The following is a 26927-nucleotide window of genomic DNA, read 5'->3' on the forward strand; positions in this document are numbered from 1 at the left end:
TAAGCATCAAACAGGACAAGCAGTCGAAGGGCCTATTTAACATACCAGAGCTCTCCTGGTCTCCAGGTTCTCCCAGCAACCCCAGATAAGGCTGTCATGCCCTGGCCCCTGACCTGAACGTTCCAGAAGGAGCCTGAACTGCCCTTCCCCCAGAGGCTCTTCCCTATATAATCCAGACATTTGGTTACTCACTCCCTCTCTGTGTCCTCTCTTCCTCTCTCTCTGCCTTTTATACTGTTATATGCTTTTGTACTTTTAATTTGGCGTGAACTGGCTCGTTACATCAGCAGAGAAACCTACTACAATCCACATTACCCTTCCTTTCACACTCTGAGGCTCTCTTCATCCAGTTTCAAGCTCCAAGTCCCTCGCTCCAGCTTCCCAGGGCAGACACCTGTGAAGACCCCAGATGTCTGTCTGTCCGTCCTGCTCCCTCCTTGGGGCTGCTAGAACTGATGGAAGGCTGACTAAGTTCAGTATTCCACTCTCGAATCCCTGGGCAACTCTTCCCCTGACCCTTGTCTACACTAGCTGGGCCGCCAGTAAACATTCCCTCATACTGCCCACTGTCTAATGCTTGGGACAGTCATGACTCTTCAGCCCCCGTCTCTGGCTACTTACTGTGTGCTGGGCCAGTGTTAGGGCATAAGATGCATTGCGAGCAATACATCCGGGGTCAGCGAGTCTTAGCATGCCTTTCCCTGACCCATTAACTCAAGAGAGATGAGGAGGGTCAAATCCTACATCAGGATCAGTCTTAGGGAGAGAAGGAACCTGGTTTGGGGGAGGGGATCCCGAAGAGTGAAACCACTTCCTGTGTTGAAGTTAGTTCCGGTGTTGACAGAGAGCTGAAGGGGAGGTGGGGATGGAAGAGTAGTGTGGCCGGCTAGGGGGTTACGGAGGCTCTGGGGATGAGCCGGAGGCTCTGGGGATGAGCCGGCAGGAATCCGCCGCGAGGAGAGCACTCTACTCCTGCAGCTGGGCTTTCTCCCAGTCTCTGTCTTCCCCTGGGGCAGGGGAGGTCAAACAAGCTGTTTGGGTGGGAAAAAGAGATGGAGGAAGTTACAGAGATGGGCGGGGCCCATGGGGGGGGCTGACCAGGAACCCAGCTTCCTGCTCAGTACCCAGGCATCCAGCCCCCAGCTCGCCCCCACCCCTTCCAGCCCCCATTCCCCTCAGGAACCCAAGGTTCCGGTCCTCCTCCCAAATTCCAGCCACCCCTCCCAGTGTCTCTCCCCAAGTCCGGGGATGGAGGCAGAAAGACCCCAGGAAGAAGATGGTGAGCAGGTGAGCTGATGGGGTGCCGGGTCGGGGGACCGACCCAGGAAGAGGGGCATGTGGGTCCTAGTGACAGGTGGACACAGGAGACTTGGGAAAGCTTGGGCACACCAAGACAGGAACAAAAACACGGGGGAAATGGGCCACCGGCCTAGCCCTCCGCCCACACACTCCCCTGACTGGAATGAACGTGTCTTGGTAACAGAGTCTCCCGCAGGATGATCAGGACTGGCCCCCTGTGAACGCCACCGCTCGGCCTTGGAGATCTGCTCCTCCCTCCCCTCCTCCTCCTGGGACCCGACATACAGGTACCCCACCAACCCTGGAAGATCTTGACCCCATCACCGAGGCTACCCCAGCACAGGTCACTAACCACACACCTGCTGGTGGCTGACCCAGTCCTCAGCTCACCGGTCCCCACCCCTTGCTACTCCATTCCTCCACAGCCTCTGGGCCTGAACCCTCCTCCCTCCTCTCCCATAGCCCTGGGGCCCCGTTCTGGCTCCCTGCTCTCCCTGCAGACTGAGCTACTTCTGGACCTGGTGGCGGAAGCCCAGTCCCGCCGCCTGGAGGAACAGAGGGCCACCTTCCACACCCCCAAGTCCCCCCCAAGCCTAGCCCCAACCCCACCCCGGCTTCTTGAAGACAAAGAACAGCTCTACAGCACCATCCTCAGTCACCAGGTAAGGCCGTCCCACCACTCTACCCCCACCCCCACCCCACACTCATCCATGAAGGCAAGACCCTGGTCTCCTAGCCGGCCTGCTGAGCCTTAACTTCTTCCTCCCATTGGTCAGCCTCTAGCCTCCATTCCAGATTTCCTATCTGCCCCACACCAACCCTGGCCCTCATACCCCAAATCATCACAGGCTACCAATGCCCTTCTCTCCCTCCACATCTCTAGTGCCAGCGGATTGAAGCCCAACGGTCTGACCCGCCCCTTCCCCCCGGGGGGCAGGAGCTCCTGGAGCTGCTGCTGAGAGTTCAGGGTGGAGGTCGAATGGAGGAGCAGAGATCCCGGCCCCCTCCACACACCTGCTGAGACCAGAGCTCCCGACCAGTCCCTTCTCTCTCTGGGACTCAAAGCTGGGACACTCCCCGAAGGTCTTCCACCCTGTCTGGCTGGGGTTCCAGAGACTGAAGACCCGGCTAAAATTGCAGTATTTACCACCCCACTTTCCCTGGGGACTGGACTTGGGACAAGTCCTCTAACCTTGAAGATAAACAAGGTAGGGCAGACCCAACTCCCTAGGACAGTTAGGGGTTTCGATCCCGAGCTGTCAAGGGTGTGAGGGCTGAGGCCCGAGAAAAGGAAGAGTAAGACCATCCAGCACTAGCACCCAGGCCCAGGCAGAGGGGCCCAGAGGCGGGGAAGCGACCCCGAGCCCCGCCCCACCCTGCTGCTGAGGCCGTCTGATGTTTTGGTTGTACGAATAAACGTGATTCCCCTCTGGACTGGAGCCTGGTATCTGGGGGTGCGAGGTGGGCAGGTGAGGCCTGGGGCAGCCGCTCTCCGCGATCTGGCCAGAGGCCAGCTCCCCTCCCTGGCTGGTTAATTACCGGCTCATTAAGCAGCGGCTGGAGACCTCCCTAATCATCTCCCCCAGCCCCCAGTCTCCCGGTTTTAATTAAGTCGAACAAGGAGGGGAGTCATTAGAACAAGAAATATGAACCGAGCCGTCGGAGAACATTCCAGAGGCCGGCGTCCGCACCACCCGACCATGGCCTCGGAACCCAGGTGGCCGAGGCGCCCTCCACCCCAGCGCCCGCCCGGCCAGCCTCGGGGCCATCCCAGCCGCTCCCCGGCCGCAGGGCTGCTCCCCGCCTCCACCCGCCGCCGCAGCCCGGCCTGCGTCTCCCCGCCCCCGGCTCCTCCCCGTTCCTCCTCTCCTCCCCTCCTCTTCCTCCCGCTCCCCTCCCCCAGCCGCCTCCCTCGCTCCCCCTTCTCCCTCCTCCCTCCTCTCGCACACACACCCCCGCTTGGGCCTCCTCTCGCTCTCTCTCCGGCTCCATTTTCTCCGCCGCCGGGGGCCGGGGTCTCCTGTGGGGGTGCCCAGGCGGCACCCCGGGTCTCCCCTTCAGTGCCGGGGTGAACCCCCGAGGGGAGCTGGGAGGCGGGTTGCCGGGCGGGGTTGGGGCGGAGGGAGCAGCGGCCCCGGCGAGTTTGGGGGGGAAGTCACCCGGCGGGGGGAGGGGCGAGCAGGGAGGGGGCCCCAGGGCCCCCCCCCAGCCATGGACGAGCGGCTGCTGGGGCCGCCCCCTCCGGGCGGGGGCCGTGGGGCTCTGGGGCTGGTAGGTGGGGAGCCCGGGGGCCCTGGCGAGCCTCCCGGTGGCGGAGACCCCGGTGGGGGCAGTGGGGGGGTCCCGGGAGGCCGAGGGAAGCAAGACATCGGGGACATTCTGCAACAGATAATGACCATCACCGACCAGAGCCTGGACGAGGCCCAGGCCAAGTGAGTGCCCCCACCCCGGGACCCCGCTCACAGCTCGGAGTCCTCCGCCAGCCCCCCTCCCCCCGGGCCCTCTCTGGATCTCGCAACTCTTTTCTTTCCTTAGTTCTGGTGTTCTCTCAAAGCTTGCTCTGCCCCTAGGCCCTGAAGCCTCCACGGAGGGAACCCCAGGAGGTCTCACTCCCTCCTAACCTTTTGCTGACCCCTACAGTCTACACCGGCCCACCTCCTGGCTCCCAGACTTGGGAACTGTTCTCTGCCAAAGCTGTCCTCCTTCCTAACTCTCTGGCTAGCCCACCCCATTCTCCACGTAGGGATCCAGGATCTGCACACGTTCCCTTCCCCCGAGGTCGGGGCCTCTTCCCCCGCGCGGCCCACACTGCACAGAACTCCAAGGGAGCAGGGCACCCCCCTTCCAGCCTCCCTCCCGCCTCACACTGACAGCCTCCGTCTCCCCCACTCCGAGACCGACCTCAGCACCTTTATTTCTTCAGTCATGTAGATCCTCTCTCCATCTTTTTGCTTGAACCATCCTTAGCCTCCGCCCGCCCTTGGTGACTTTAGTCCCATTGCCTGCATCTTCTACTTCCTGTGGCCCAGCCGCTTGCTTCCCGAAGCTATGGCAGCTGATCTCAAGAACTATCCCTCCGTCTGCACCCCGCCCCCGTTCCCACTTACCCCCTCGCAGATTGTGCCCCCACCTTGCTCGCTGGCACCCCTCTTCCTGCTTGCCGCCTGACTCCTTTTCTCCTCCCGTTCCTCCTAAGGAAACACGCCCTAAACTGTCACCGAATGAAACCTGCCCTGTTTAGTGTCCTGTGTGAAATCAAGGAGAAAACTGGTACGTGGGTGCCCCTCTGATTGTCACTTCTGGGAGCCCTGCAATACCTTGGGGCTCGCAGTTCTGACCACCTGAAGCCCCGAGGAAAGACAGTGAGCGTCACAGAGGCTGCTGTAAAGGAAGTGTGGAAGGGTAGCCTGGAGCCCCGGGTCTGAGGACGGGGCTTTGACAGGGTGAGGGGTTCCCTAAGTCCACTTGCCTGCCTGCCTGCCCGCCTGCTAGGCCTTAGCATCCGGAGCTCCCAAGAGGAGGAGCCGGTGGACCCGCAGCTGATGCGCCTGGATAACATGCTTCTGGCGGAGGGTGTGGCCGGACCCGAGAAAGGGGGGGGCTCCGCCGCCGCTGCCGCCGCCGCTGCGGCCTCGGGAGGTGGCGTGTCCCCGGACAACTCCATCGAGCACTCAGACTATCGCAGCAAGCTTGCCCAGATCCGCCACATCTACCACTCAGAGCTGGAGAAGTACGAGCAGGTGAGGAGAGGCGGGCAGGTGTGGAGAGGCCGCCCAGAGAGTGAAAAGGGCCCGGGGCTCCTCCACAGCCTGCCTGCTTCAACAGGCGTGCAATGAGTTCACAACTCACGTCATGAACCTGCTGAGGGAGCAGAGCCGCACGCGGCCCGTCGCCCCCAAGGAGATGGAGCGCATGGTGAGCATCATCCACCGGAAGTTCAGCGCCATCCAGATGCAGCTGAAGCAGAGCACGTGCGAGGCCGTCATGATCCTGCGCTCCCGATTCCTGGATGCCAGGTGGGGCTCGGGACCCCTGAGCCTCGCCCCGGTGCCTGGTGCCCGCCCATACCTCTCCGAGACCCCTGGGCTGCTCGGTCATCCAGAAGGGCACTATAATGATGCTAGAGTTTCTGACATGCCCAATGCTTCTCTCTGCAGACGAAAACGCCGGAACTTCAGCAAACAGGCCACTGAGGTCCTGAACGAATATTTCTACTCCCACCTGAGTAACCCTTACCCTAGTGAGGAGGCCAAAGAGGAGCTTGCCAAAAAGTGTGGCATCACCGTCTCTCAGGTACCCCGGGGCCCTCGGATGTCGCACGGAGAGGGGACCCGGAGAACGGGTTCCACTTGACCCTCTCTGCCCAACGCTCCAGGTTTCCAACTGGTTCGGTAACAAGCGAATTCGCTACAAGAAGAATATTGGGAAGTTCCAAGAGGAGGCAAATATCTATGCTGTGAAGACGGCCGTGTCAGTCGCCCAGGGGGGCCACAGCCGCACCAGCTCTCCGACGCCCCCTTCCTCTGCAGGTGGAGCCCGCTGCCACGCTGGCCGCTCTGCTTCCGCTTCTGACCATGTGGGGTGACAGCAAGGAGGTCTTTGGGGGGCTGGGGGTGAGGGGGAAGACCAGGCTAAGATGGGGCGGTGATGTCAGGGGCCTTAGGTGGGTAAGCCAGTTCACAAGTAGCCTGTTCTGAGGGTGGGCCTGCTGTTCTGTGGGTAATCTTCTGGAAGCTAAGGGCTGGGGTTACCTCCTGTCCCCCACCCAAGGGTCCTGGGCTTTTTCTCTGATTCTCTCTCTGCCCTCCCAAGGCTCTGGCAGCTCTTTCAATCTCTCAGGATCCGGAGACATGTTTCTGGGGATGCCCGGACTCAATGGAGATTCCTACCCTGCTTCCCAGGTCAGAAGCCCCCCACCTCTTCTTTTCTCTTTCAGTGCTGCGTGCATGATAGGGAGGCGGTAGGGTGGGCTTACAAGAGACTGCACATGTGTCGTCATCACAGGGGAAGGAAGCTCTGTGCGGTTAGTTCTCCCGTCTTTAGGTGTGTTCCAGGGGTCAGGCTCAGGTCACTTCAGCTTGATGGCTAAGCTGTGCCACTGGCCCCATATCCTGACCCACCCCCAAAGGCCCCCTCTAAGGCTTCCGCGGGTGTCATGCCTTTCTTTGTACCCTGCAGGTGGAATCGCTCCGACACTCGATGGGGCCAGGGAGCTACGGGGATAACATCGGGGGAGGCCAGATATACAGTCCTCGAGAAATTCGGGTGAGTGGGTCGAAGGGCCTGTGACCTGCAGCTTCTGACTCACCAGGGCGTGAGTGTGACATTTCCCATTCTCTCATTCTCTTTCACCAGGCCAATGGTGGCTGGCAGGAGGCTGTGACCCCGTCCTCGGTGACATCCCCAACGGAGGGACCAGGAAGTGTTCACTCTGACACCTCCAACTGACCTTGCCCCTCAAGGTCACAGGTCTGGGGGCTCCACCAGGCAGCTCTTGAGGACTCTGGGCATCTAGAGAACAGACCCCACAGAAGCACAAGACAGAGGGCGATGGGGGTTGTGCCCTCCCCAACCAGACACTCGGTGCTGGGGTGCTGACGACAGGGCAGGGAGAGTGGGGTGTCCCCGATTCTTTTCTTTCCCCCCTCTCACCAAAACCAGATACTGTTTCTCAGATCTCTCCCTTAAATCTACAACCTAACACCAGTTGTGTGTGTCTTGGGCTCCCCTGCTTCTGTTCCCCACCCCACTTAACACTCTGGAATCTGGAGATGTCAGCCCTGCCCGACCGAGAGATGCCAAAAATGGGGACTCTTGGACAGAGGCCCTGGGCCAACACCCTCCCCCATGCATCCCCCACCTTCTGCCCCTCCAGACGGCTTTATTACCTCATATGCAGCTCATCTTAAACCAATAGAACCGCTCGGTGGACAAGAGTGTCTGACTCAGATATCTACCTCGGAGGGAGTTTCTGCTACTTTAGAAAATTGTTGACTAGGCTTTGGAGTTGGACTTTTTTTATTTTATTTTATTTTTTTTTTTAAGAAAAGAAACCCTGAATCTTTTTTTTTTTAAATCGTTTTTGTTGGTAGTGGTGATCCTTGATTTTTAATAGTTTGGAGAAGTAGGGTTTTGGGTGTGTGTAGGTGTGGGTGTGTGTTTCAAATAAACATGCTGGTTTATTTTTGTTTACCCACGTGAGAAGAGCAAGCCAAAGGGGCCTAGTAGGAGAAGAGACAGCACTGGTGACGGCCACTTGCTCCAGGCCTTCCACTGGGGAAGTGGATTTTGCAGGACACTGTGTCCTCAGCCTGGACACTTAGGTGTTTCTTAGCTTGTGCGGGCAAATCTCTGCTGTATTTGATGTGGAACCTGATGCCCCTGAGCCTCCTGTCTCCGTCACACCTCCCCAATAACCTTTGGGCAAGGCTGGAACTGAATTCAATTATTTTGAAAAAAAGCCAAAAGGCTTTTGTTGTTTTGTTTTTTAAACTGTTTGCAGAGTGGGAAAAGATTGATCGGGGAGGGGAGTTCTTGCCAAATATGCTAAATATGGGCTGGGTGCTTCTATACGCGCCTCCCCCAGCATCCCAGAAATGAGTGTTTCTGTTCTTATTCTCATGCCAAAATCAAGGGAGTGGGGAGAGGAGGGAGGTCACAGAAAGCCAGGTATGAGGGAAGATTAAAAAAAAAACAACAAAGTCTCATCTCAGCCCCGAACCCTTCTACCTGGCCCCTCAGACATCCTCAGGCTCTTCAGACTGTCACAGTGGGGACCCTCCCATCAGAGGCCCAGGCTGAACTAAGGGGTGTGTGAAGAGGGCGGTGGGAGGCAGGGGCCAGGGGCAGTTTCTCTCCTCACTTGTAAACTCGTAGATTCACAGAAAAAGAAAAAAGAAATGGCAGTTTTAAATAAAGAGATTTCTTTTTCCCTTGGGTTTAGTTGAGAATTTTTTTTCCCAAAAAACAAAACAAAACAAAAAAACCAACAAAAAATACCTCCCCCAAAATAATAATTCTTACAAAGCTCCAATACGTTTGGAGCCATCCTCACTACAAAGATGTGCCCAGAATGTCAACAGACCAGGCTGGACTGTGATGCCTAACAACCTGCCCAGGTCAAGAGAGTGCACCTGAACCTCGGGCTCATGGAACTACTCAGTGGGCTGAAGGACATGAGATCTTTATTGGTGTACAACCGGACCCAGGGAGAGGCTGTGCCCAGAGGCTGCCAAGGCCCTCGGTGGGGTGAGACTGCTTCTAGTACCTGAAGGACTCTTGTCCCAGAAGCACAGATTCCTGGCATTCTCTGACAGGACGAGATGGGAGATGGGGGCAGGGTAGAGGGTGCAAGCCCCACCTAGGGCAGTGGCACAGCGGGAAGAAGGGCAGACAGAACCGGAGCCTGGAGGGACGCACCATGCCAGCGGGGACCGCAGCCGGAGCCTGGGTGCTGGCTCTTGCTCTGTGGGGTGAGCCTCCCAGCCCCACCCATCTCCCCCTCAGCAGCCCTGCTATCCACCCCAGGACCTCCCTTCTCCCTAGAAATCCCCCTGAACCTGGGCACCACTTTCCCAAGACCCTCAGCACCCCTGTCCTACACCCCCGGCCTCACCTCTCCTCTCCCACCCTCCCATGATGCCGCCACCACCCAGGAGCTGTAGCCAGTGGTCAGAATATCACAGCCCGGATTGGAGAGCCACTTGTGCTAAGCTGTAAGGGGGCCCCAAAGAAGCCACCCCAGGAGCTAGAATGGAAACTGGTAAGCAGGACCCCCCATACCTGGCCACTCAACCTCAGCTGGGGACCCCAGCACCCCGCCCTGCCTAGGCCCAGCCTGCTTAGGTTTTTCTCTTCTTCACAGAACACAGGAAGGACTCAAGCTTGGAAGGTGCTCTCCCCCCAGGGAGGCCCCTGGGACAGCGTGGCTCGAATCCTCCCCAACGGTTCCCTCCTCCTTCCAGCTATCGGAATTGTCGATGAGGGGACTTTCCGATGTCGGGCAACTAACAGGCACGGGAAGGAGGTCAAGTCCAACTACCGAGTCCGAGTCTACCGTAAGGGTCCCAGGCCTTGGGTCACTTTGCATTTAACAAAAAGCCTTCATTTACCCCTGACCTTGACTCTCAGCCCTGGGGTGTGTAGAACTCTGATCTCCACTGCTCTTCCTCCCGTGCCTGGAGTATGAGAGCCTCCAAACGCAGGCTTTTGACTGAATTTTCCCTTCAGAGATTCCTGGGAAGCCAGAAATTGTGGATCCTGCCTCTGAACTCATAGCCAGTGTCCCTAATAAGGTAGTAGAAAAACAAGAAAATAGAGGGTCTGTTGAATGCAGACGTGGGCCGATAGTGCCTTCCACAGAGTCAGAGGGTGAGGTCTCCACTTTCTCCAGGTGGGGACATGTGTGTCTGAGGGAAGCTACCCTGCAGGGACCCTTAGCTGGCACTTGGATGGGAAACTTCTGATTCCCGATGGCAAAGGTGAGTACCAGGGTGCCTGCACCCCACTACCTTCTCCCCGATAGCCCTCCGTACCATTTTGGGTGTTTGATCTCATCATACCAACCACAGAAACAATCGTGAAGGAAGAGACCAGCAGACACCCTGAGACAGGGCTCTTCACACTGCGGTCAGAGCTGACAGTGACCCCAGCCCAGGGTGGAGCCACCCACCCCACCTTCTCCTGCAGCGTCAGCCTCGGCCTTCCCCGGCGCAGACCCCTGAACACAGCCCCCATCCAGCCCCGAGTCAGGGGTGAGTAGGGCGGGAGTGAGGGCCCAGTTTGGCTCTCAGGGAGGCAGGGGTCAATCCCAGGGCCCTCAGGCTGGCTGCCAGGTGTCCTGATGGACTTCATGCCCGTCCCCACCCAGAGCCTGTGTCTCCAGAGGGCATTCAGCTGTTGGTTGAGCCTGAAGGTGGGACAGTGGCTCCGGGTGGCACTGTGACCCTGACCTGTACCACCTCTGCCCAGCCCCTTCCTCAAATCCACTGGATAAAGGATGTGAGTGACCTGGAGGGCCTTGGTGGACTGGGAGACAGGGTGTGTGGCTCTGGAGATGAAGAGTCCAGGACGTGTGCGTGGGTTTCTAACAGTCTCCGCCCCTCTTTAACACCAGGGTGCACCCCTACCTCTTGCCCCCAGCCCTGTGCTGCTCCTCCCTGAGGTAGGACATGAGGATGAGGGGATCTACAGCTGCGTGGCCACCCACCCTAGCCATGGACCGCAGGAAAGTCCTCCTGTCAGCATCAGGGTCGCAGGTAACCTCTCCCCAAATCCCGGGGACGGGGCGGGGCAGGGGCTGAGGTGAGGGACACAAGACTCCAACTCCCTACCCGACTCAGACATAAACCCGGATAGCCAAGCCACGTCACCCTTCCTCAGTGCACCCAAAAGCCTGCCAAGAGAGAAGCCCAGCTTCTCCGCTGAGGGGAGATGCCGTTGGGCCTGAGCTCAAGCCTTCCCTCTGACCACTCTTTGTCTTCCAGAAACTGGCGATGAGGGGCCAGCTGAAGGTGAGGGACAGGGCTAAAGTCAGAGAGGCGCATATGGCCGCGCGACTGGGGTCACAGGAGTGCGTAGTGTGCTAGAGCTATGCCCTCAATCTTCCCTGTGTCCCTACAGGCTCTGTGGGTCGGTCTGGGCTGGGACCACTAGCCCTGGCCTTGGGGATCCTGGGAGGCCTGGGAATAGCCGCCCTGCTCATTGGGGCCATCCTGTGGCGGAAACGACAACCCAGGCGCGAGGAGAGGTGAGTGAAAGCCGCGGGTTCCAGGCAGCACGTGAGGGAGGGCTGTGGAGTGGGCGGCGGAGGCGGAACGCGCAACACTGCTCCTTCTCAGGAAGGCCCCGGAGAGCCAGGAGGATGAGGAGGAACGAGCAGAGCTGAACCAGTCAGAGGAAGCTGAGGCGCCAGAGACTGGTGCAGGGGGACCTTAAGGGCGCCCGGGCAGACCCCGACTGCACCTCCGACTTTCCCTTCGGTTGTGCTGGCCCCAGACCAGCTCCCCCAATCCGTACGACCCCAATTCGACCTTGGGGCACTTTCTTCTCCAGCCAGAGCCCACATGATCCATGCTGAGTAAACACCTGACACGCGTTGCCCGCTGGTTGTCATCTGTGTGTTGTGCAGGAGAGAGGCAGCCTGGGGACCTCGCAAGGGCGGGGCTCACTCCTGCCTCCCCCGCCACACCAGGCTGGTCAGAGCAGCACTGCCCTGGAGGTAGAGACTGGGCACACTTCCCAGCAATGCTTTTCACCTTTTTTTTAATTATTACTATAATTTTTTGAATTTGTAATTAAAGGAGGTAGTGAGGGGTGGAAAGAGACACTTCAAGAGTCAAAATTCATATTAGACAGTGGGGAGAGAAAAATTAAATTAAGTCAAGTTGGAGGAGTTGGGGAGAGCCCACCTTTAAACACCAAATCAAGAAATCTGGGGGAGAGCAAAGGATTGGGAGAGGGGAGAACCGGACACCTGTCTGCCTGCCCAGGCTGGAGTCGCTGTGCTACTGGGCCAGCAGCACACAGCAGCAGGCACTCCCATCGTCAGCAGAGTGTCACCCCCACACCCTCCCGAGAGAGGCCTCAGCAGACAGAGATGGGTCACGGAGGTGAGGGTGGTCCAAAGGCAAGGAAGGGCCAGCGGGGGCTCCCAATACTGATTCTCCTCTAGCTGGAGGTGGGCAGGAGGGGACACAGCTCAAATACTGAGCAGCCAGAAAAAGAAGAAGATGGCGAGGAACAGGAACAGGGAATCTTGCCAGCTGGAGGCCGGGTGACCCTGTCCCACATCCACACCTGTAGGGGAAAGGAAAGTTTCAAAAGCTTGCAGGGCCGGAGGGGCTCCTGGGGGAGATCTGGGAACGTTCTTACCTGCGCCTCTTCGGAAAGGCTCGTGGGCATTGAACACGGTGGTGAAAAAGCCAAAGGGGAAGGCACCAACACCAAAGGAGAAGTGGAATCCCCCGGCATCACCGAATGGCTGGAACCCCTAGGGAGGCAGGGACAATCAGGGAAACCCACAGGCTTGGGCACGGGAGGGACACAGCTGGACAAGGAGACTCACCCCTCTGCTCTCTGGAGCTGGTCGCTGGCCCTGAGGGCGGGGTGGAGTTTTCAGTCTGAGAGGCAGGAGAGAGGCAGTCAGCGCCTTTCACACCCGGACTTAGGACAGAAGCCTTGGGCTCCCCTGGGCATCGTGTCGGATCTCACCTGGGATCCTGCGGTTTCTGGCTCCCTCGCCCATAAAGCGGGACGACCTTCTCCCTGCTGATGCCAGCTTTACACACCGGGCATTCTTGCCGGTCTGGCCGCGTCTCCAGCCACTGGAAAGAAAATAGGAAGTGTTCTCAAGTACAAAGAGCATCTCCCAGCTCCTTGACCCTCCCTGTTCCGTCCGTCCATCTCATGAATGCATACCTGATGGAGACAGGGCCAGCTGGATGAGAAAAACAGAAAGCACGTGTCAAACTACAGAAAACTGCTGCAGACCCCAGGACACGGAAGCCCACTGCCCGTCTTCCCGCCCGGGCACTGCTGCCACAGCGCTCTCTCCCTCTCTCTCTCCATGTTCCCGGCAACCTCTAGCATACTTGATAACTTGACTTCAACTTCTGATACCTGAAGTTCACAGGTGCTCACACTGGACCCTCAAAGTCCTCAGCATATTTGATCCTTTTCTCTCTTCTGGCATTTGTCTCTCCTGTCTCTCTCTGTCTCCCTCTACACACACACACACACACAGCTCTCCTTCAGCCTCTCCTCTTTCTGCCTCAGAACGTCCCAATTCAACAGGTTTCCTCTCAGCCTGAACTCCATTCTTGCTCCCAATCCTCCAGACTCCCACCATTACAAACACCCACACTGTTCTTTCCTTCTTACTTCAAGCACAGTAAAACCCCTCTCTCCATGACCCTTTAACCTCTCCATCTTGTCCTTACACAATGCCCTTGTCCTCAGGTTTGACAAACCACCCCCTCCCACATCTCATCGTAATATGGCCTACATCTAGGTCCATAGCCCCTCGATCTTTCCCTCCTCCGACAGGCACATGCCCTAAACTGAAAAGTCTCTCATCTATTTTTATCTCAACAGCTGGGTAGATCTAACGGGGTACTGTGGTTCAGGTCCCCCATTTCCCATCCCGCCTCATAACATACCACGCACCAGCTCCTACGACCCTCCTCTCCAGACATATCAGCACAGAGTGACCCTTCCCGCACCGCCGCCCCATGTACATACACCAGCAAAGACACAAGTCTCCACTTCAGGCCTCCCCTACGTGTGTGTGGGGAGGGCTAGGGAGGGGGGACATAAGCCCTCGGGTCATCTGAAAAAACTGCATGGTCCCCGCTCTCGGCCCCCCACCCCCAGCACAAAGATGAGTCCCGCCTCCGCACCCCCAGCCCGACTCGGATTCTCACCAATACAGGTGGCCACACACGCTGACCACAGCTTCGCGAGCTGTCTCCAGACATATATTACATTCGAAGGTCGCGCTCGCCCCGCCCCGCTCGCGATTTGGCCCTTCGGGGCCCCCGTCCTCTTCCTCTGCTGCTGCCATGGCAAGTTCTGCTTCGCCCCCACGTAGCCCTCAGTACCCCCAGGCACACACACATATACACTCACACTCGGCACACACACATTCACGCCCCAACAAAGCAGGACCGCCTTCGGCCCACGATCGTTGGGCAGACTTCAAGATTTTCTCATCAGTATTGGTCGAGGTGCCTGCCAATCATGCAGGATTCAAAGGACACGATTGATCCAAGGAGTGGGGGCGGAAAAGGTGTAGGGCCTACCCTTGCACGATGATGATTGGCTGACAAGGCGTCAGTCACTATGAACTGCCCAGGGATTGGTAATAATGAGCTCGGCCTGTGTTGTCGCTCAGCTAGAGGGGCTTTGATTCGTCAGTGCAGCTGCCAGTCACAACCAAAGCTCAGAAGGGATTGGCTCAGGCCTACAGAACTCGCCCACTATGAGCTGCTTTCTCTCCTTCTCTTCCTCTTTCGAAGACTGACCGGGTTCCTATTGGACTTTAGAGCGAATGGTTCCAAATCAAATGATTGGCTGGCATGACGCAGAAGAATGAGCATGCGCAATAAGCATGGGAGGGCGTGGAACGGGCCAACCGGACGAAGGCCGTGCCGACTCCAGTCCCACCCCTTCACTCTAGCTTGTCACCATGGCAACCCCTCCGCTATTGACGGGGCCCACAGTTCAAAGGCCTTGGCTCGGCCTCATCCGGGTCTTTCCGCGGGGACTCTCTCTCCGTTTGATTGGGCGGTTTACTTCGCTGCTGATTGGCCGAGACCTGGACAGCCGGTGCGGGCGGGGTGGGCGGGGGAGAGGGAAGGGCAGAAGTCCCGGGGTCGCAGGGTTCAAGATGGCTCCGGCCTCCTTGGGTGACGTAGGGGGAAGACCTCGAGTCCGCCCCTCCCTCTCGGAGAAGCGGGGAGCCGAGCTGGGGTTAGCCCGACGCGTGGATGGTGCGGCCGTCGGCCTGTGGCGCTGGTGGTGACCCCACTCCCTCGGTTGGACGACTCGGCCTCTCTAGGTGATTGTCACAGCAGCGCCGAGCCACGGGCCCACCGTTGTGATGTGACACAGCCTGCCGCGGCGACCTCAGCCCCGTCCTAAGCCTTAAAAGCAGGAGAGGACTGGTTCCACCCCCTTACGAGTGGGCGCCCCGAGGGCAGAGCCCGACCCTTAGGTGACCCGCGCGGCGCGGGATGGAGTAGATCCGCCCCTTCCCTGTCACTTGCCCCGCAGAGATTTGGATCTCCTTCCTGGCAGGACTGCTGGCAGCCTGGGCCTTCCCAGCACTCAGGGACCCTCCCTCCCTGCGGCCCAAGGCCCAGAATTAGGTAACAGTCCTTTCACGACCAAGGGCTCTTCACCAAGCCATGCCCATCATCCAGGGGCAAAGGTGTCTGTCCATGGGCGGGAGACCAGAGCAAGCTAGCTAAGGATTATCCAGTGCCTTGATAAAAGGGCCTGTGTGACTGAGGAATAAAGAAAGGGGAGAGACTGGGACTCTCCATAGAGAAGGAGGTACGGAGAAGCGAGGATCCATCGGCGTGGTGAAGAGCTTTAGATGCTCAAGTGGCGAATATGGAGGTAGGCGCGATGGACCGGTCCAGAGTCTGAAGAGGGAAGTGGGGTTTGGCCAGTCGGATACGTGGCGCACCCCATCATTCGATCGCCCTTAGGAAGCAGTGTTTTCTTGCTCAGATTCCACCGAAAGCAAGGACTTCGCTTCTTACAAGTCTCCACTGCAGCCTCAAACTCGGACACTCGTGCCCCAGGCGCTCCGTCCCGCGGTTACAAGCACACTCCGCCAAAGCCAGCCAGCCGCCGCCGGGGCGGGGGGCGGGGGAGGGGCTGCTCGGACCGGGTGAATGAAGAACTAGCAAAGTACAAGTACGTAGGCAAACAGGCTGGAGAGGGAGAGGAGGTCAGAGGCCCCTTTATCTCTAAAGACCAGCGGTGGGTGGAGGAGATGGAGACCCGGGACAAAGGGCGAGCGGACAGAAAGCTGGAGAGCCATTCAGGGAAAGCCGGAGGCCTGAACAAAAAAGGTGCACCTAATGCTTGAGTTGAGAAGGTACTTCATAAACGTTTGTGATAGAACGGGGGACAGGAAAGGCGCGGGGTCGGGGATGTTTGGGGATCCTAGGGTTACACAGCGCTGGGGCTCAAAGAACGGCAACGGGGTCGGGGAGCGTGCGAGCGAAGCTGGATGCAAGAGGAGCAGAGCAGGGAGGGAGCCAGGGTCGCAGGCGCCGAAACCGGCGGACCGAGCGACGAAGCCGACCGCGGCCGGCCGCGAGCTCCACTGAGCTCCCCGGGGCGGGGCCGGCGAGAGGCCTGGCAGGCGCCGGGAGGAGACGCGGGTCTCGGGAAAGGCGATTGGCGAGGCCCGCTGCCCATCATAGCCCCCCACTTCCTGGCCAGCCCCGGAAGTCAGCGGGCGCTGGGAGGGGTGGGGGAGATAGCGGCGGCAGTAGCCCCGGCCCTCAGAGAGCCGGCAGGGAGGGAGGGAGGGTGTCGGGGTACGGCCCCCCACCAGTCCTACCGCTATGGGCCCAGCTTCCCACTCCCACCACCCCTCCATCGGCCGGGGCTAGGACATCCCCAAATCCTGTCGCCCCCTTGGCACCGACACCGAGACCGAGACACAGCCAGCCGCCACCACCGCTGCCGCAGCCTGGCTGGGGAGGGGGCCCGTCCCCCAGGCTCCCCGCCCCATTGAGGTGTGGGCGGGAAGGGGGTGGGAGGCCGCGGGAGGAGGGGGCTGAGCGGGACGGGGATGGGGAGCGATGGGGCCGGGAGGGCCGGCTGGGGCCGAGGTTGCTGGGGAGAGGGGCCTGAGCGGAAGAACGGGAGCGGCGCGGGCAGGGGACTGGCTCCCGGTGCAAGAGGCGGGCGAGAGGGACGGGGGTGTGGACCAGGGGACGAGCCTCGCAGAGGGGATTCCCCTCTGGTCCCCAGCCCTCCCTCCTGCCGTGGTGGCCCCACATGACTTCTGGGTGTCGGCGAGGCCAGGGCGCTTCCGAGGAATGCCGACAGGCACCCGCTAACCTCCAGGCACAGAGCACTTCTGTCGGAGCCGCCTTCCACGCAGAGACCCGTAGTAACCCACACGCGAGTGTCTGTGGGGGCTCCGAGTGCATAGCGTCCACGGGCTGTAGGGAATGACGTCCAGACGCCCATGCCTCAAGTTGAGTTTGTGACACGGTCCAGTGTCAGATGTGTGTGAGGACGTGGCATGCTTCACCTGTGGGGCGTTTCCATGTTGCCCACATGCTCTCTGTCTTCCCGTTCGACTCAGTCGGGCCTCACAGGTGTTCAGTTCCAGAGAGTGCAGGAGTCTCCTTCCTGTGTGGGATTCAGTGGCTTCAGCCCTGTTGTGACCACAGTAGCCTGTTTTACTAGACGTGGTTCTCACCGCAGGTCTGCATGCCCCGTGGTGTGACGACAGGATGGACGGTGTGGCACAACCGTGGCGTGTACTGGTCGCCCCTGCCATTTATTTGTCGTCAGTGTGATTGATTGTATGCCCACTTGGCATTCCAATGTGTTTATGGATGTTCAGTCATTTCTGTCTAAACATGATCCCTTCATCCGACCAAGCGTTCGTTACACAAGTGTTGTTAATCCGGCAAACTATCTTTTGTTTTGTTTTGAGACAGTTTCTGTGTAGTTAGTCCTGGCTAGCCTCAAGTTCACCTGTCTCTGCTTTCTGAGTGCTGGATTAAAAGCGCATGCCCACCATGTCCAGCTAAGGGTTCTTTATGCCCACCATGCCCAGCTAAGGTTCGTTTACTTTTCTTCCTTTTTACCCTCCGCACTCCTTGGCAGTCTCACATACCTTACACTGGCCTTGAGCTTGACATTTAGCCAAGGCTAGCCTGGTATTCCTTACATGCATGTGTCACAACACCCATGTCCCAAAGGACCGTTCTTCCCTTGCTCTGCTGACCACCAGACCTGTCTCCACGTCTGTTTCTCTCCGTGGGCCGAGTTTATAGCCTGAGTCACAGCTTAATGCAAGCCTGTCTGTGGTGAGCCCCCAGAGCCCGTATTCATGGTGGACCACTCTCTGTGCCCCACTCTTCGCAGGGTTGGCACCTTTGATGACGAGAGTGTGGTGTCACGTTGGACCCGTTGTGCATACTATATGACATGGCATCTCCGTGATGTGGCTCCCGGCACTGTGGCTTCCCTATGTCCCAGCATATTTACAGTGGGTTGCTCTAAGGCTTGTTGTTACCAGTATTTGGTGGGGGAGGGGGAGGTGACCTTTCCTATTTAATATACCTAAAGAAGGTAACCATCGATGCCGGTCAGAGCCGCCCATCCCTGGGCTTGCAAGTACAGCCCAGAGGAGGGCACTTGCCCAGCACTCAAAATCTCGGGCACTACAGAAGCGAAATGAGAGAAGCAGGAACAAGAGCCGTGCTGTGCAGCATTAGCTGAACAATTGTGGTCATGTCTATGGCCAAATAATCCCTTCACCAAGATTTGCCGAGCACCATTTGTACCTGCTTCTGTCTAGGCACTGGAAATAAGAGATAATCCCTAGCCCGGAGTCTCGTACAGTCTGGAGGAAGCTGGGCAGAAAGAAAGCCAGTGAGCGTTTACCCAAAGCGTGTTCTCACCATCAGCAGTTGGCAAGGCCAGTGAGCGGCATACTTACCTGGAAGGCACGTTAACATACGGGTTGGCCTGGTGCCGGGGCTCATGATGTGTGGGTGAGGCACACAGGTTTATATTTCCACGCCTCGACAGCCACTGATCGTGCCAGCGTGGTGGCACATACCTTTGGTCCCAGCACAGGAGGTGCAGGCGGGAGCTCCAGTCCACCACCAATCTGGGGATATGCAGGGGCGATTAAGAAAACTTGTAATGACAACATGGGCCTGTCCTCATCCCAAAAGACAGTGGGGAAGTAGCGCTGTGTTGTGTGATGCCAGAGGAGGCAGGGCGTGCCAGCCAGAGGGAACAGTGTGGTCAAGGCACGAAGCAGGGAGGTCTCGTGGCAGATCTGGGCACGTGAAGGAAATTGTTTTGGAGATGGGGTCAGAGAAGTGCAAGTCAGCCTTTCAAGAAAGGCCTTTTGGAGAGACAGATGCTCAGACTGAGATACAGCATCCCCGGCAGCCATGTGAGGAGGGGAGGAGGGCACACTGACCGCAAGCAGTGTACAGCCCGGGGATTGACGGTGCTGGGCAGAGCAGTTAGAAAGCCCACTGTTTCCAGCTCTGGGGAGTGAGGGTGGGGCGGGCTTTCCTCTGAGGGAAGAGCCTTAGGCCAACATGGAGAGACAGGTACAGAACTGCCTTGTTATCTATCACCTGTGAGGCTTCCTCCAGGAGAGGAGCAGAGGGGGTAAAGAGGAAGGGCCCAGAGGGCAGGTCCTGCACACTCCTGCATTTCTTCCTGCTTGAGCCTCCTCCTGTCCTGGCAGGGAATTAAAAGTTCCTTTCACTGTTTCCTTGATACAACCTCTCACACAACCTGCCCGACCTGCCCTCACTGCCTCCTTGGGGCTAGAAGGAGAGACGGGAAGGGTGGGTTTGGTTGCCTGTCTGTGGAAGCACATTGGTATGTTGGGCTTACCAGGGACACAAAGGTCTCCTCCTGGGGAGAGGAGAGTTTTCTAGACATGAATTTACCGTATTTGTCACCATGTTAGGTAGTAAATGTGTGTTCGTGTGTGAATGTATTAGCCTTTGCATGCCGAGACTTTTGTATCTGTGACATGAGCCTCTGTTCTTGCCACTTGAACCACAGCAGTTTGTTGAGCACTGTCTCCACATCTGGAGTGTGCATGAGTGTGTGTGCTCGTGTGTTTGTGTGTTCATGAGTGTGTACATGTGTGTGTGTGTGCGCGCGCGCACGCGCGTCCATGCAGTGACAGTGTAGTAGGGTTCTGGAGCACACGATGATTAGGGTTCACCTAGAAGTTGTTGCCAAGGAAGAGCTGGTTGGCCTGAGGTAAAGGTCTTTCCTGGAACCATTTCCTGTGAAACCAGTGATGCAAATTGTAAACTTCTATGTGGACCATACATAAGAGTTTAACACAGAGCAGTGCTGTCCACCAGACATAAAACAGCTGCCCTTCCGTTTTAAACTTTTGATAACCACAGTATTAAAAGGCAAAGAGAAACAGTGATGTTCATTCTATTGGTATCTTCAGCGGAAGGCAGCAGAACCAGAGAAATCGGTAAAAGATTAGGTCAGGTGGTAGAACTCTCCCTTCGCATGAGCAGGGCCCTGCACTGGGAGGTGGGGTGAGTATTAGTGGGGTGGTTCACATGTCTGTTTCTCACCCAGAATCCTTAAGAGCCTGGGTGCATCTAACAGTCTCAGTCCTCCGTTGGAAGTGAACGGCACCCCTATAGACTACCTGTCCAGAGCAGGTCGTGGTGCCCCATGCCTGTTCACTCCGCATGTAGGAGACAGAGGAGTGTCGGCCGCTATGTTAGAGGCTGCTGTGAGCTGCAGAGTTCCAGGTCGGGTTGAAGTGGTTGAAACTTTGCCTCAAAAAACATAGTACTTCCCAGCCACTGTGTTAGCCACCACTGCCACTCACTGCTGTCCCCCTATTTACCGGAGTGCAGGTGTCCGGGGCTCTGTCTGTCTGCATCTAGAGTCCTGGAGCAGCTGAGAAGCGCTGTCTGACTGGGTTCCCCCCAATTCTGGATCCTTGGAATGGCTTTCAGCTTTGCCCACTGTGCCCCATTAACCTGGTTCCTCCCGTCCACAGGTGACCAGAATGGAGCTGTGGCCCGGGGCCTGGACGGCGCTGCTGCTGCTGCTGCTCCTCCTGCTGTCCACCCTGTGGTTCTGCAGCTCCAGTGCCAAGTATTTCTTGAAGATGGCCTTCTACAACGGCTGGATCCTCTTCCTGGCCATCCTCGCCATCCCCGTATGCGCCGTGCGAGGACGTAACGTCGAGAACATGAAGTAAGAGTCGGAGGGGCACCGGGCGGTGGGGCGCACACCTGGAATCCCACCACTCGGGAGGCAGAGGCAGGTGGATTTCTGAGTTCGAGGCCAGCCTGGTCTACAGAGTGAGTTCTAGGACAGGCAGGGCTACACAGAGAAACCCTGTCTTGAAAAAACCAAGTCAAAAAAAAAAAAAAAAAGAATCAGAGGGGCAAGAAGTGGTGGGTGTTGAGGGGAGAAGGGAGTGAAAGATTTGCAGGGGAGAAGAACACATAAACCCAGAGACAAAGGGTGGGGGAGAGGACGGAGGTGGCCAGAATGTGAGGAGGAGGAAGGGGCGCAGAGGCAGGCAAGTGGCTGTCGGTGGGTCCCACTGGGCCTCCTTGCCGTGACCCCACAGGATCTTGCGTCTGCTGCTGCTCCACGTCAAATACCTGTATGGGATCCGAGTGGAGGTGCGGGGGGCTCACCACTTCCCTCCCACGCAGCCCTACGTTGTCGTCTCCAACCACCAGAGCTCCCTCGACCTGCTTGGTGAGGCCTCAGGGCCCAGTCCTCTAGCCAAGCCTCCTCTCCTGGCGCCTCCCACACCTGCCTTTCCCTCCTCTTCCTCCAGTCTCCCTCTCCTGGGGCGGGTCTGCGTGTATGTTGGGGGGTCCTTGGGGTGGGTGTGGTGCCTCCTACCACGCTGCTTGGGCCCTGATCCATCCCCCACCCCACCCCACCAAGGAATGATGGAGGTACTGCCAGATCGCTGTGTGCCCATTGCCAAGCGCGAGCTGCTGTGGGCTGGCTCTGCCGGGCTGGCCTGCTGGCTGGCGGGAGTCATCTTCATTGACCGGAAACGCACAGGAGACGCCATCAGTGTCATGTCTGAGGTGGCCCAGACCCTGCTCACCCAGGATGTGAGTCTTCCTCAGCTAGGGTTTGGGGACATCCACTCTCAGTGAATGGTTGCCAGCCACCAGTCAGCGCTGTGTCCTTGTCAGCGCAACAGCTGCCGGCCTTCCTTAGCGTTTATGGCCTGCCTCCCCTCAGGTGAGAGTCTGGGTTTTTCCCGAAGGAACAAGAAACCATAATGGCTCCATGCTGCCCTTCAAACGAGGCGCCTTCCACCTTGCAGTCCAGGCCCAGGTGATGACAGCACCCGCCCGCCCGCCCACCCGTTGGCACCCAGACCCGCCCCTCCCCACCCAGGACGTGGGTGCTCACTGCTCTGCCTCCTCCCAGGTCCCCATCATCCCCATCGTCATGTCCTCCTATCAAGACTTCTACTCCAAAAAGGAACGACGCTTCACCTCCGGTGAGTTCTCCAGGATGGACGCCTCTGGCCAGGGTGTAGCCAAGAAGTTTATGGGAGACTGGGGAGTGTCCCTGAGGTGGGGGATCTTACGTAGCTGCTGGACATGCCAGGTAGATAGTGCTCTTCTCTCCAAGAGGATGGTTACAGTCTGGGAGGGACGGTGAAGCCAGCGTGTGCCGAGCTGGACCGATGACGTTCTGAACACTGGCCGCATGTGGCAGTGCAGACAGGCAGAGGCCCAGACAGAGGCCAGGGGATTTTGTCAGCTGTTGGCCAGAACAAGGAAGGTGGAGGAATGCGTAGTGGCGGGATTGCCCTACTGTGGGCTGAGATCCCAGAGTGCTGGTCACACAGGATGCTGTTCCTCACCCCACCAGGACGATGTCAGGTGCGGGTGCTGCCCCCAGTGCCCACAGAAGGGCTGACACCAGACGACGTCCCAGCTCTGGCAGACAGAGTCCGGCACTCCATGCTCACCGTCTTCCGCGAGATCTCCACTGATGGCCTGGGTGGTGGCGACTGTCTGAAGAAGCCTGTGGGGGCGGGCGAGGCCCGGCTCTGAGCTCCACCCATCCTCCCCTTCTTCCTCCCTGTCACCTCCGACCCAGGGCCTGAGGCAGGGCCAGGCCCTCTTCCCGGGTCCCCATTCCCTACTTCTCCTTTTGGAATCCTCAACTTCTGAAATGAACATCACTCCGTGCTCTTCCCCTGCCCCACCCATGGACTCTCCTGCGTGGGTGCAGTCTCCACTCCAAGCCCCACCCGCCATCTTGTCTTGTGGGACAATCGCCTCCCCTCATCTCAAGTGGCTCATCCGATACAAGGGTGGGAAACATTCCATCCCATCCGTTCCCTAGTGGTCTCTTCGTGGCCCTCTCTGCCTCCGCCCTACACCGGACAGTGGACTCCTCCGTTCTCTACAACAGTCCATCTTTCACCCCCACGTCCATCTGCTGGTGAGGACTCCTCAGCCTGTGGCGGAAGCTGAACCTGACACTCCTCACAGGCTCACCTGGGGACTGACTGCCTCAGCACTGTCACCCTCCATGGGGCTGGCTCTTGTAACTCAGAGGTCTCATCCCTGCCTGTGCCAGGGGCTGAGCACACTCCAGATGCCAATTTCTGCTTCCCCTAGCCTCCCCCCTGCCCCCCGTCCCAGGTAGTGGTCTTCAGGGTCCTGGCCCATGACCATCTAACCAAATTCTGGAGAGGCACATGCCAGAAGCTGCTCTCTGCTCCCTGGGGCCTTAGGGAGAAGAACCTGACCCTGATGAGAGGGAGAGGAGGGCGCTTAATTTATTTCTCTCTCTCTCTTTTTTTTTTTTTTGAGGTACCTCCCCTCTCTGAGCCAATTTTCATTTCCTCCCAGTGGCATTGGCCACCCTTGCCTCCCATTCTAGACCCATTCCTAAAACCCAGGAGGTAGGCTGGGGGAAGAAGGAACGGGTGGGATCCAGTTTTGTGTGGTTGGTTTTTATTATCTGGATAACAGCAAGAAACTGAAAATAAAGAGAAAGAGAGACATGGGGTTCTCTGCGGCCTGTTGCACCTCAGTGGTTGATACTCAGATCTTCTGATCCAGGTTAGCAGGCATAGCTTCTGTGTGAGTTGGGGACCCCAGCTGATCCCAGGTTAGCAGGCATAGCTTCTATGTAAGTTGGGGACCCCAGCTGATCCCAGGTTAGCAGGCATAGCTTCTGTGTAAGTTGGGGACCCCAGCTGATCCCAGGTTAGCAGGCATAGCTTCTGTGTAAGTTGGGGACCCCAGCTGATCCCAGGTTAGCAGGCATAGCTTCTGTGTAAGTTGGGGACTTCAGCTGCTGCGGGCATTTCTCCTCATCCACGCAGGCTTGGGCCCAGGCTGTTGTCTTCACAGGAACCTGGTTAGAGACAAAGGTGGCTGTGGTCTGGAGGGGCTCCCTGGCCATGAGGGAGGGTCCTATGGTCACCCAACAATACACAAGTGGCTTGAGGACTAGGGCAGTGTGGGAGGGCTTCAGAGTGAAATGCTGACTTGAGTCTGGGTCTTCAATCAGGGAGGAGGAGACTCACAGGCACCCAGCCTTTCCTCCAGTAGCAGCACCTGGTCGCTGAGGGACTCGATCCTGTCGCCCCGGCCCCAAAGCTCGGCCACCTGCTCAGGCTGCAGCTCTTCAGGGGGCATGGGCAGCACCGCTCGAACCCAGGCCCCAGCCTGTGTGGCCCACTACAAAGGAAAGCGGTTCCTCGGGATGCTGGCAAGGTCCCAGGAACCCTGGCACCCATGCGGCTCCCAGCTGCACACCTGCTCCAGCCTCTCCAGCCGGCCACGAAGCTCTGCAACCTCCCGCCTCAGGGCACGCTCCTTGCTGCTCTCTGCTTCCCGAACTAGGACAAAGGAAAAGGCAAGCGTGGCCTCCCAGCTGGGCAGACCAGGCCCACCCCACAGGTGCCCACACCCACCCGCCACATTGAGGACTCCGGCACTTGTCGAGGACTCTGGAGGCCCCCCTGCACAGGTGCGTCCATCTGGACCCAGCACCAGGGGGTGCGGGCAGCCGCAGGTGAAGCTGCCCAGAGTGTTGAGACAGCCATGGGAGCAGAGGGTAAGGCTGGTCCTGCATTCATCCACATCTAGTCACCAGAAAGCGGAGAGAGCTGAAGGGGGCAGGACGCCAGGGTGGGTGGGGTGATCCAGATCCCAGAACCAACCCCGTTGCTGGGGGGGAGGGGGGCGGGCAGGGAGAACTCACCCACGTGGCAGTGCTTCCCTCCCCAGCCTGGGGCACACTCGCACCGGTCTGGTCCGGTGCAGACACCTCCATTAAGGCAAGGCTTGGAGCAGATGGCTGGGGCACATTTGAGAAGACAGTTAAGGCCAGACACGGCCAGCTCCCCTGCATGCCTCCCACAGCCCAAAGTCTCCACCTCACCTTCACAGGTGAGAGCGCCTGGGTGTGGCTTCTTCCAGCCCTGGCAGCACACGACATGTGTCTGTCGTATCTCCCGCCTCACCTCCCGCCAGGCCACACGGTACGTGGTCCTAGAACACATGGGAGCAGGCTCAGAATTCTGGGTACCCACCCTGGCCCTGGCTCCCTTGAGACCCGGGAGTCCTGGGGCTTCACCTCTTACCTGTAGGTGCTACAGACGCGCCTTCCTGCACACAGGGTCAGGTAGGGTTTATACAGCGGCTGACTGTAGGACTCATTGTAATAGAGGGGAACCAGCAGCGACTGCTTGGAGCACACTCCCAAACTGCAGGCACGCCAGGGAGGAGGTGTGTCAGTGTGTCGCACTCTCAGCACCTCAGTCAAGATCAGGCACCCCACACACACCCCATCCTGGCATCTCACCTTCATTCTGAACTTTTGTCTATTACCCCCTGCTAAACCCGACCCCAGCAAATACCTCCCGGGCTCTCCCCATTGGCTGTCACCTTTCTTTGACTGGTCCTCCTTTGGCCCCTTTGCCTGTTGTCAGTACCAGGAGGAAGGAGAGTGCCCGTAGGAAAGCACACAGTTCGGCCCAGGGCCCCATGGCTCTCACTCTGAGGGCGGCGGGCAAGCGGTTACCTTCTCTTCAGCTCTCTAGGTGAGGCCCTCCTAAGGCAGTCTGAGGTCAGGACATTGACTTTCCGAGGCACTCACATGGTCTGTGTCGGCCTGCACACCGAACCGACGTGCCCTGCCAGTACCAAGGCGTGACCCCTCCCTCCGTCCTCAGCGAGGCTCACCCTAATCCACTCAGCCCCCATGACTGGCCTTCGTGCACATCCCTTGCAACACTGCCTTAGTACGTCATCCTCACAAGTGTACACACCTTCCACCCCAACCCAAACATCCAGAACGCATCTCCACCACTGCTCTCCCATACCCTCGCACGTACCCCAGACACCTTTCACTCAGAAGCCTCCCACCCCCTCCCTCGACCACACCGGAAGGTGAAGTGATGCCAGGTCTCCCACCCGACCTCCTCTCCCTGCGTCCCTGCTTCTCCTCTTCCTACCTGTTTCCCCCTGTCCAGGAGACTGAAGTGGCTGCAGCCCCAGCCCCAGCCCCAGCCGCTGACTGGCGGGTGGGCCTCTCTGGTTGAGAAGATGCATAGGGGCTGGACCACGAGGCAGCCTCCCTCCCCCTAGCTCCTCAGACTCAGGCTGGTTGGCCCTGCCTTCCTCACCTTCTCTTCAGCTAAGTGCCATTCGCCCAGCAGGACCTGCACAATTTTCAGAGGCCCCCAAATCAGAAGCTCTCGGCTCTAAAAGCAACCAGTACCCCCACTCCCTTCAGTCTAACAGACTGTGGAATAACGGGAGGACAGGGAGAGAGGGCGGGAGACAAAGCAGGAGCAGGTCATGGCCAAGTAGGCCAGATTATCTGAGGGAAGAAAGCAGCCGTCACAGAAGGGCAGGGGCAGCCCAAGGCGCCAAGGGGAAAACTGTCTCCATCTCTCCATGGCATTTGTTGGGGGCTGAGGGGCACCACCCCCAAGCCAGAACAGACAGGGCCCTATTGTCTCAGCCTAAATTCCTCCTCCCAGGCAGAGGGAGACTCAGTGTACAGCCCCTCACCCAGTCCTGGCCTCCAAAGGTCAAAGGGGATGACACATGTGCACCCTGACCCTCAGCCCCTCCTCTAGTCTGGGGGTGGCAGGACAATTTCACCCATGAGGCTGAGGCCCAAACTGGCAGAGCCTGGAGCTTAGCCCCTAACCCTAGGCTGGGACAGGAAGAGAATTGTCTTCAGCAGGAAAGAACCCGCAGAGTCAGGAACCCACACAGAATGGGCATTGAGAGGAAGGAAACACGGAGGGGGTCCCCACCCCAGACCAAGCATCCGGGCATCCAGGCCCCAGGCTCTCTATCCCCACCCTCTAGGGGGAGCCCAGG

The 26927-nt window shown here is 58.4% G+C and overlaps 6 protein-coding genes across 14 annotated transcripts; 4 read left to right on the top strand and 2 right to left on the bottom strand.

Moving 5' to 3' along the window:
* The first annotated feature begins 841 nt into the window (after positions 1-841).
* Positions 842-2733, top strand: Gpsm3 (G protein signaling modulator 3). Of its 2 annotated transcripts, none has more exons than XM_052164409.1 (4): positions 842-1287; positions 1496-1586; positions 1762-1961; positions 2183-2733. In XM_052164409.1, exons 1-4 carry the CDS (start codon positions 1084-1086, stop codon positions 2318-2320), a joined length of 633 nt encoding a protein of 210 aa, XP_052020369.1. In that variant the 5' UTR covers positions 842-1083; the 3' UTR covers positions 2321-2733. The 2 variants fall into 2 exon arrangements, with proteins under 2 accessions (XP_052020369.1, XP_052020368.1); XM_052164408.1 differs by having other exon boundaries at positions 843-1287; positions 1484-1586.
* A 758-nt stretch (positions 2734-3491) lies between these two features.
* On the top strand, positions 3492-8000 carry Pbx2 (PBX homeobox 2). The gene is made up of 9 exons (XM_052164384.1): positions 3492-3731; positions 4496-4569; positions 4792-5039; positions 5125-5315; positions 5457-5592; positions 5675-5828; positions 6112-6200; positions 6478-6564; positions 6655-8000. Exons 1-9 carry the CDS (start codon positions 3511-3513, stop codon positions 6745-6747), a joined length of 1293 nt encoding a protein of 430 aa, XP_052020344.1. The 5' UTR covers positions 3492-3510; the 3' UTR covers positions 6748-8000.
* A 97-nt stretch (positions 8001-8097) lies between these two features.
* On the top strand, positions 8098-11397 carry Ager (advanced glycosylation end-product specific receptor). 3 transcript variants are annotated; one of them, XM_052164385.1, is made up of 11 exons: positions 8098-8771; positions 8955-9061; positions 9164-9356; positions 9529-9593; positions 9692-9779; positions 9870-10052; positions 10169-10299; positions 10415-10556; positions 10785-10811; positions 10921-11047; positions 11139-11397. In XM_052164385.1, exons 1-11 carry the CDS (start codon positions 8720-8722, stop codon positions 11233-11235), a joined length of 1212 nt encoding a protein of 403 aa, XP_052020345.1. In that variant the 5' UTR covers positions 8098-8719; the 3' UTR covers positions 11236-11397. The 3 variants fall into 3 exon arrangements, 2 of the variants coding, with proteins under 2 accessions (XP_052020345.1, XP_052020346.1); XR_007974467.1 differs by lacking the exon at positions 11139-11397 and having other exon boundaries at positions 10641-10811; positions 10921-10992; XM_052164386.1 differs by lacking the exon at positions 10785-10811.
* Positions 11398-11545: 148 nt separating this feature from the next.
* Rnf5 (ring finger protein 5) lies at positions 11546-14051 on the bottom strand. Its single transcript, XM_052164410.1, has 6 exons — positions 13722-14051; positions 12718-12736; positions 12511-12623; positions 12365-12419; positions 12172-12289; positions 11546-12096 (listed from the first exon to the last, which is right to left on the bottom strand). The coding sequence occupies exons 1-6, from the start codon at positions 13859-13861 to the stop codon at positions 11999-12001; spliced, it is 543 nt and encodes a 180-aa protein (XP_052020370.1). The 5' UTR covers positions 13862-14051; the 3' UTR covers positions 11546-11998.
* Positions 14052-14685: 634 nt separating this feature from the next.
* On the top strand, positions 14686-23584 carry Agpat1 (1-acylglycerol-3-phosphate O-acyltransferase 1). 4 transcript variants are annotated; one of them, XM_052164406.1, is made up of 7 exons: positions 14686-14857; positions 20576-20775; positions 21158-21291; positions 21487-21662; positions 21796-21891; positions 21988-22060; positions 22438-23584. In XM_052164406.1, the coding sequence occupies exons 2-7, from the start codon at positions 20585-20587 to the stop codon at positions 22620-22622; spliced, it is 855 nt and encodes a 284-aa protein (XP_052020366.1). In that variant the 5' UTR covers positions 14686-14857; positions 20576-20584; the 3' UTR covers positions 22623-23584. The 4 variants fall into 4 exon arrangements, with proteins under 4 accessions (XP_052020366.1, XP_052020363.1, XP_052020365.1 ...); XM_052164403.1 differs by lacking the exon at positions 14686-14857 and adding an exon at positions 15195-15420; XM_052164405.1 differs by lacking the exon at positions 14686-14857 and adding an exon at positions 15768-15907.
* On the bottom strand, positions 23427-26882 carry Egfl8 (EGF like domain multiple 8). 3 transcript variants are annotated; one of them, XM_052164400.1, is made up of 8 exons: positions 25479-26882; positions 25175-25297; positions 24973-25082; positions 24793-24888; positions 24503-24673; positions 24345-24427; positions 24113-24266; positions 23427-23940 (listed from the first exon to the last, which is right to left on the bottom strand). In XM_052164400.1, exons 1-8 carry the CDS (start codon positions 25577-25579, stop codon positions 23897-23899), a joined length of 882 nt encoding a protein of 293 aa, XP_052020360.1. In that variant the 5' UTR covers positions 25580-26882; the 3' UTR covers positions 23427-23896. The 3 variants fall into 3 exon arrangements, with proteins under 3 accessions (XP_052020360.1, XP_052020359.1, XP_052020361.1); XM_052164399.1 differs by having other exon boundaries at positions 25175-25571; XM_052164401.1 differs by lacking the exon at positions 24503-24673 and having other exon boundaries at positions 25175-25571.
* Positions 26883-26927: the final 45 nt, after the last annotated feature.

Source organism: Apodemus sylvaticus, chromosome 19 (assembly GCF_947179515.1).
Source record: "Apodemus sylvaticus chromosome 19, mApoSyl1.1, whole genome shotgun sequence".
Taxonomy (NCBI): Eukaryota; Metazoa; Chordata; class Mammalia; order Rodentia; family Muridae; genus Apodemus; species Apodemus sylvaticus.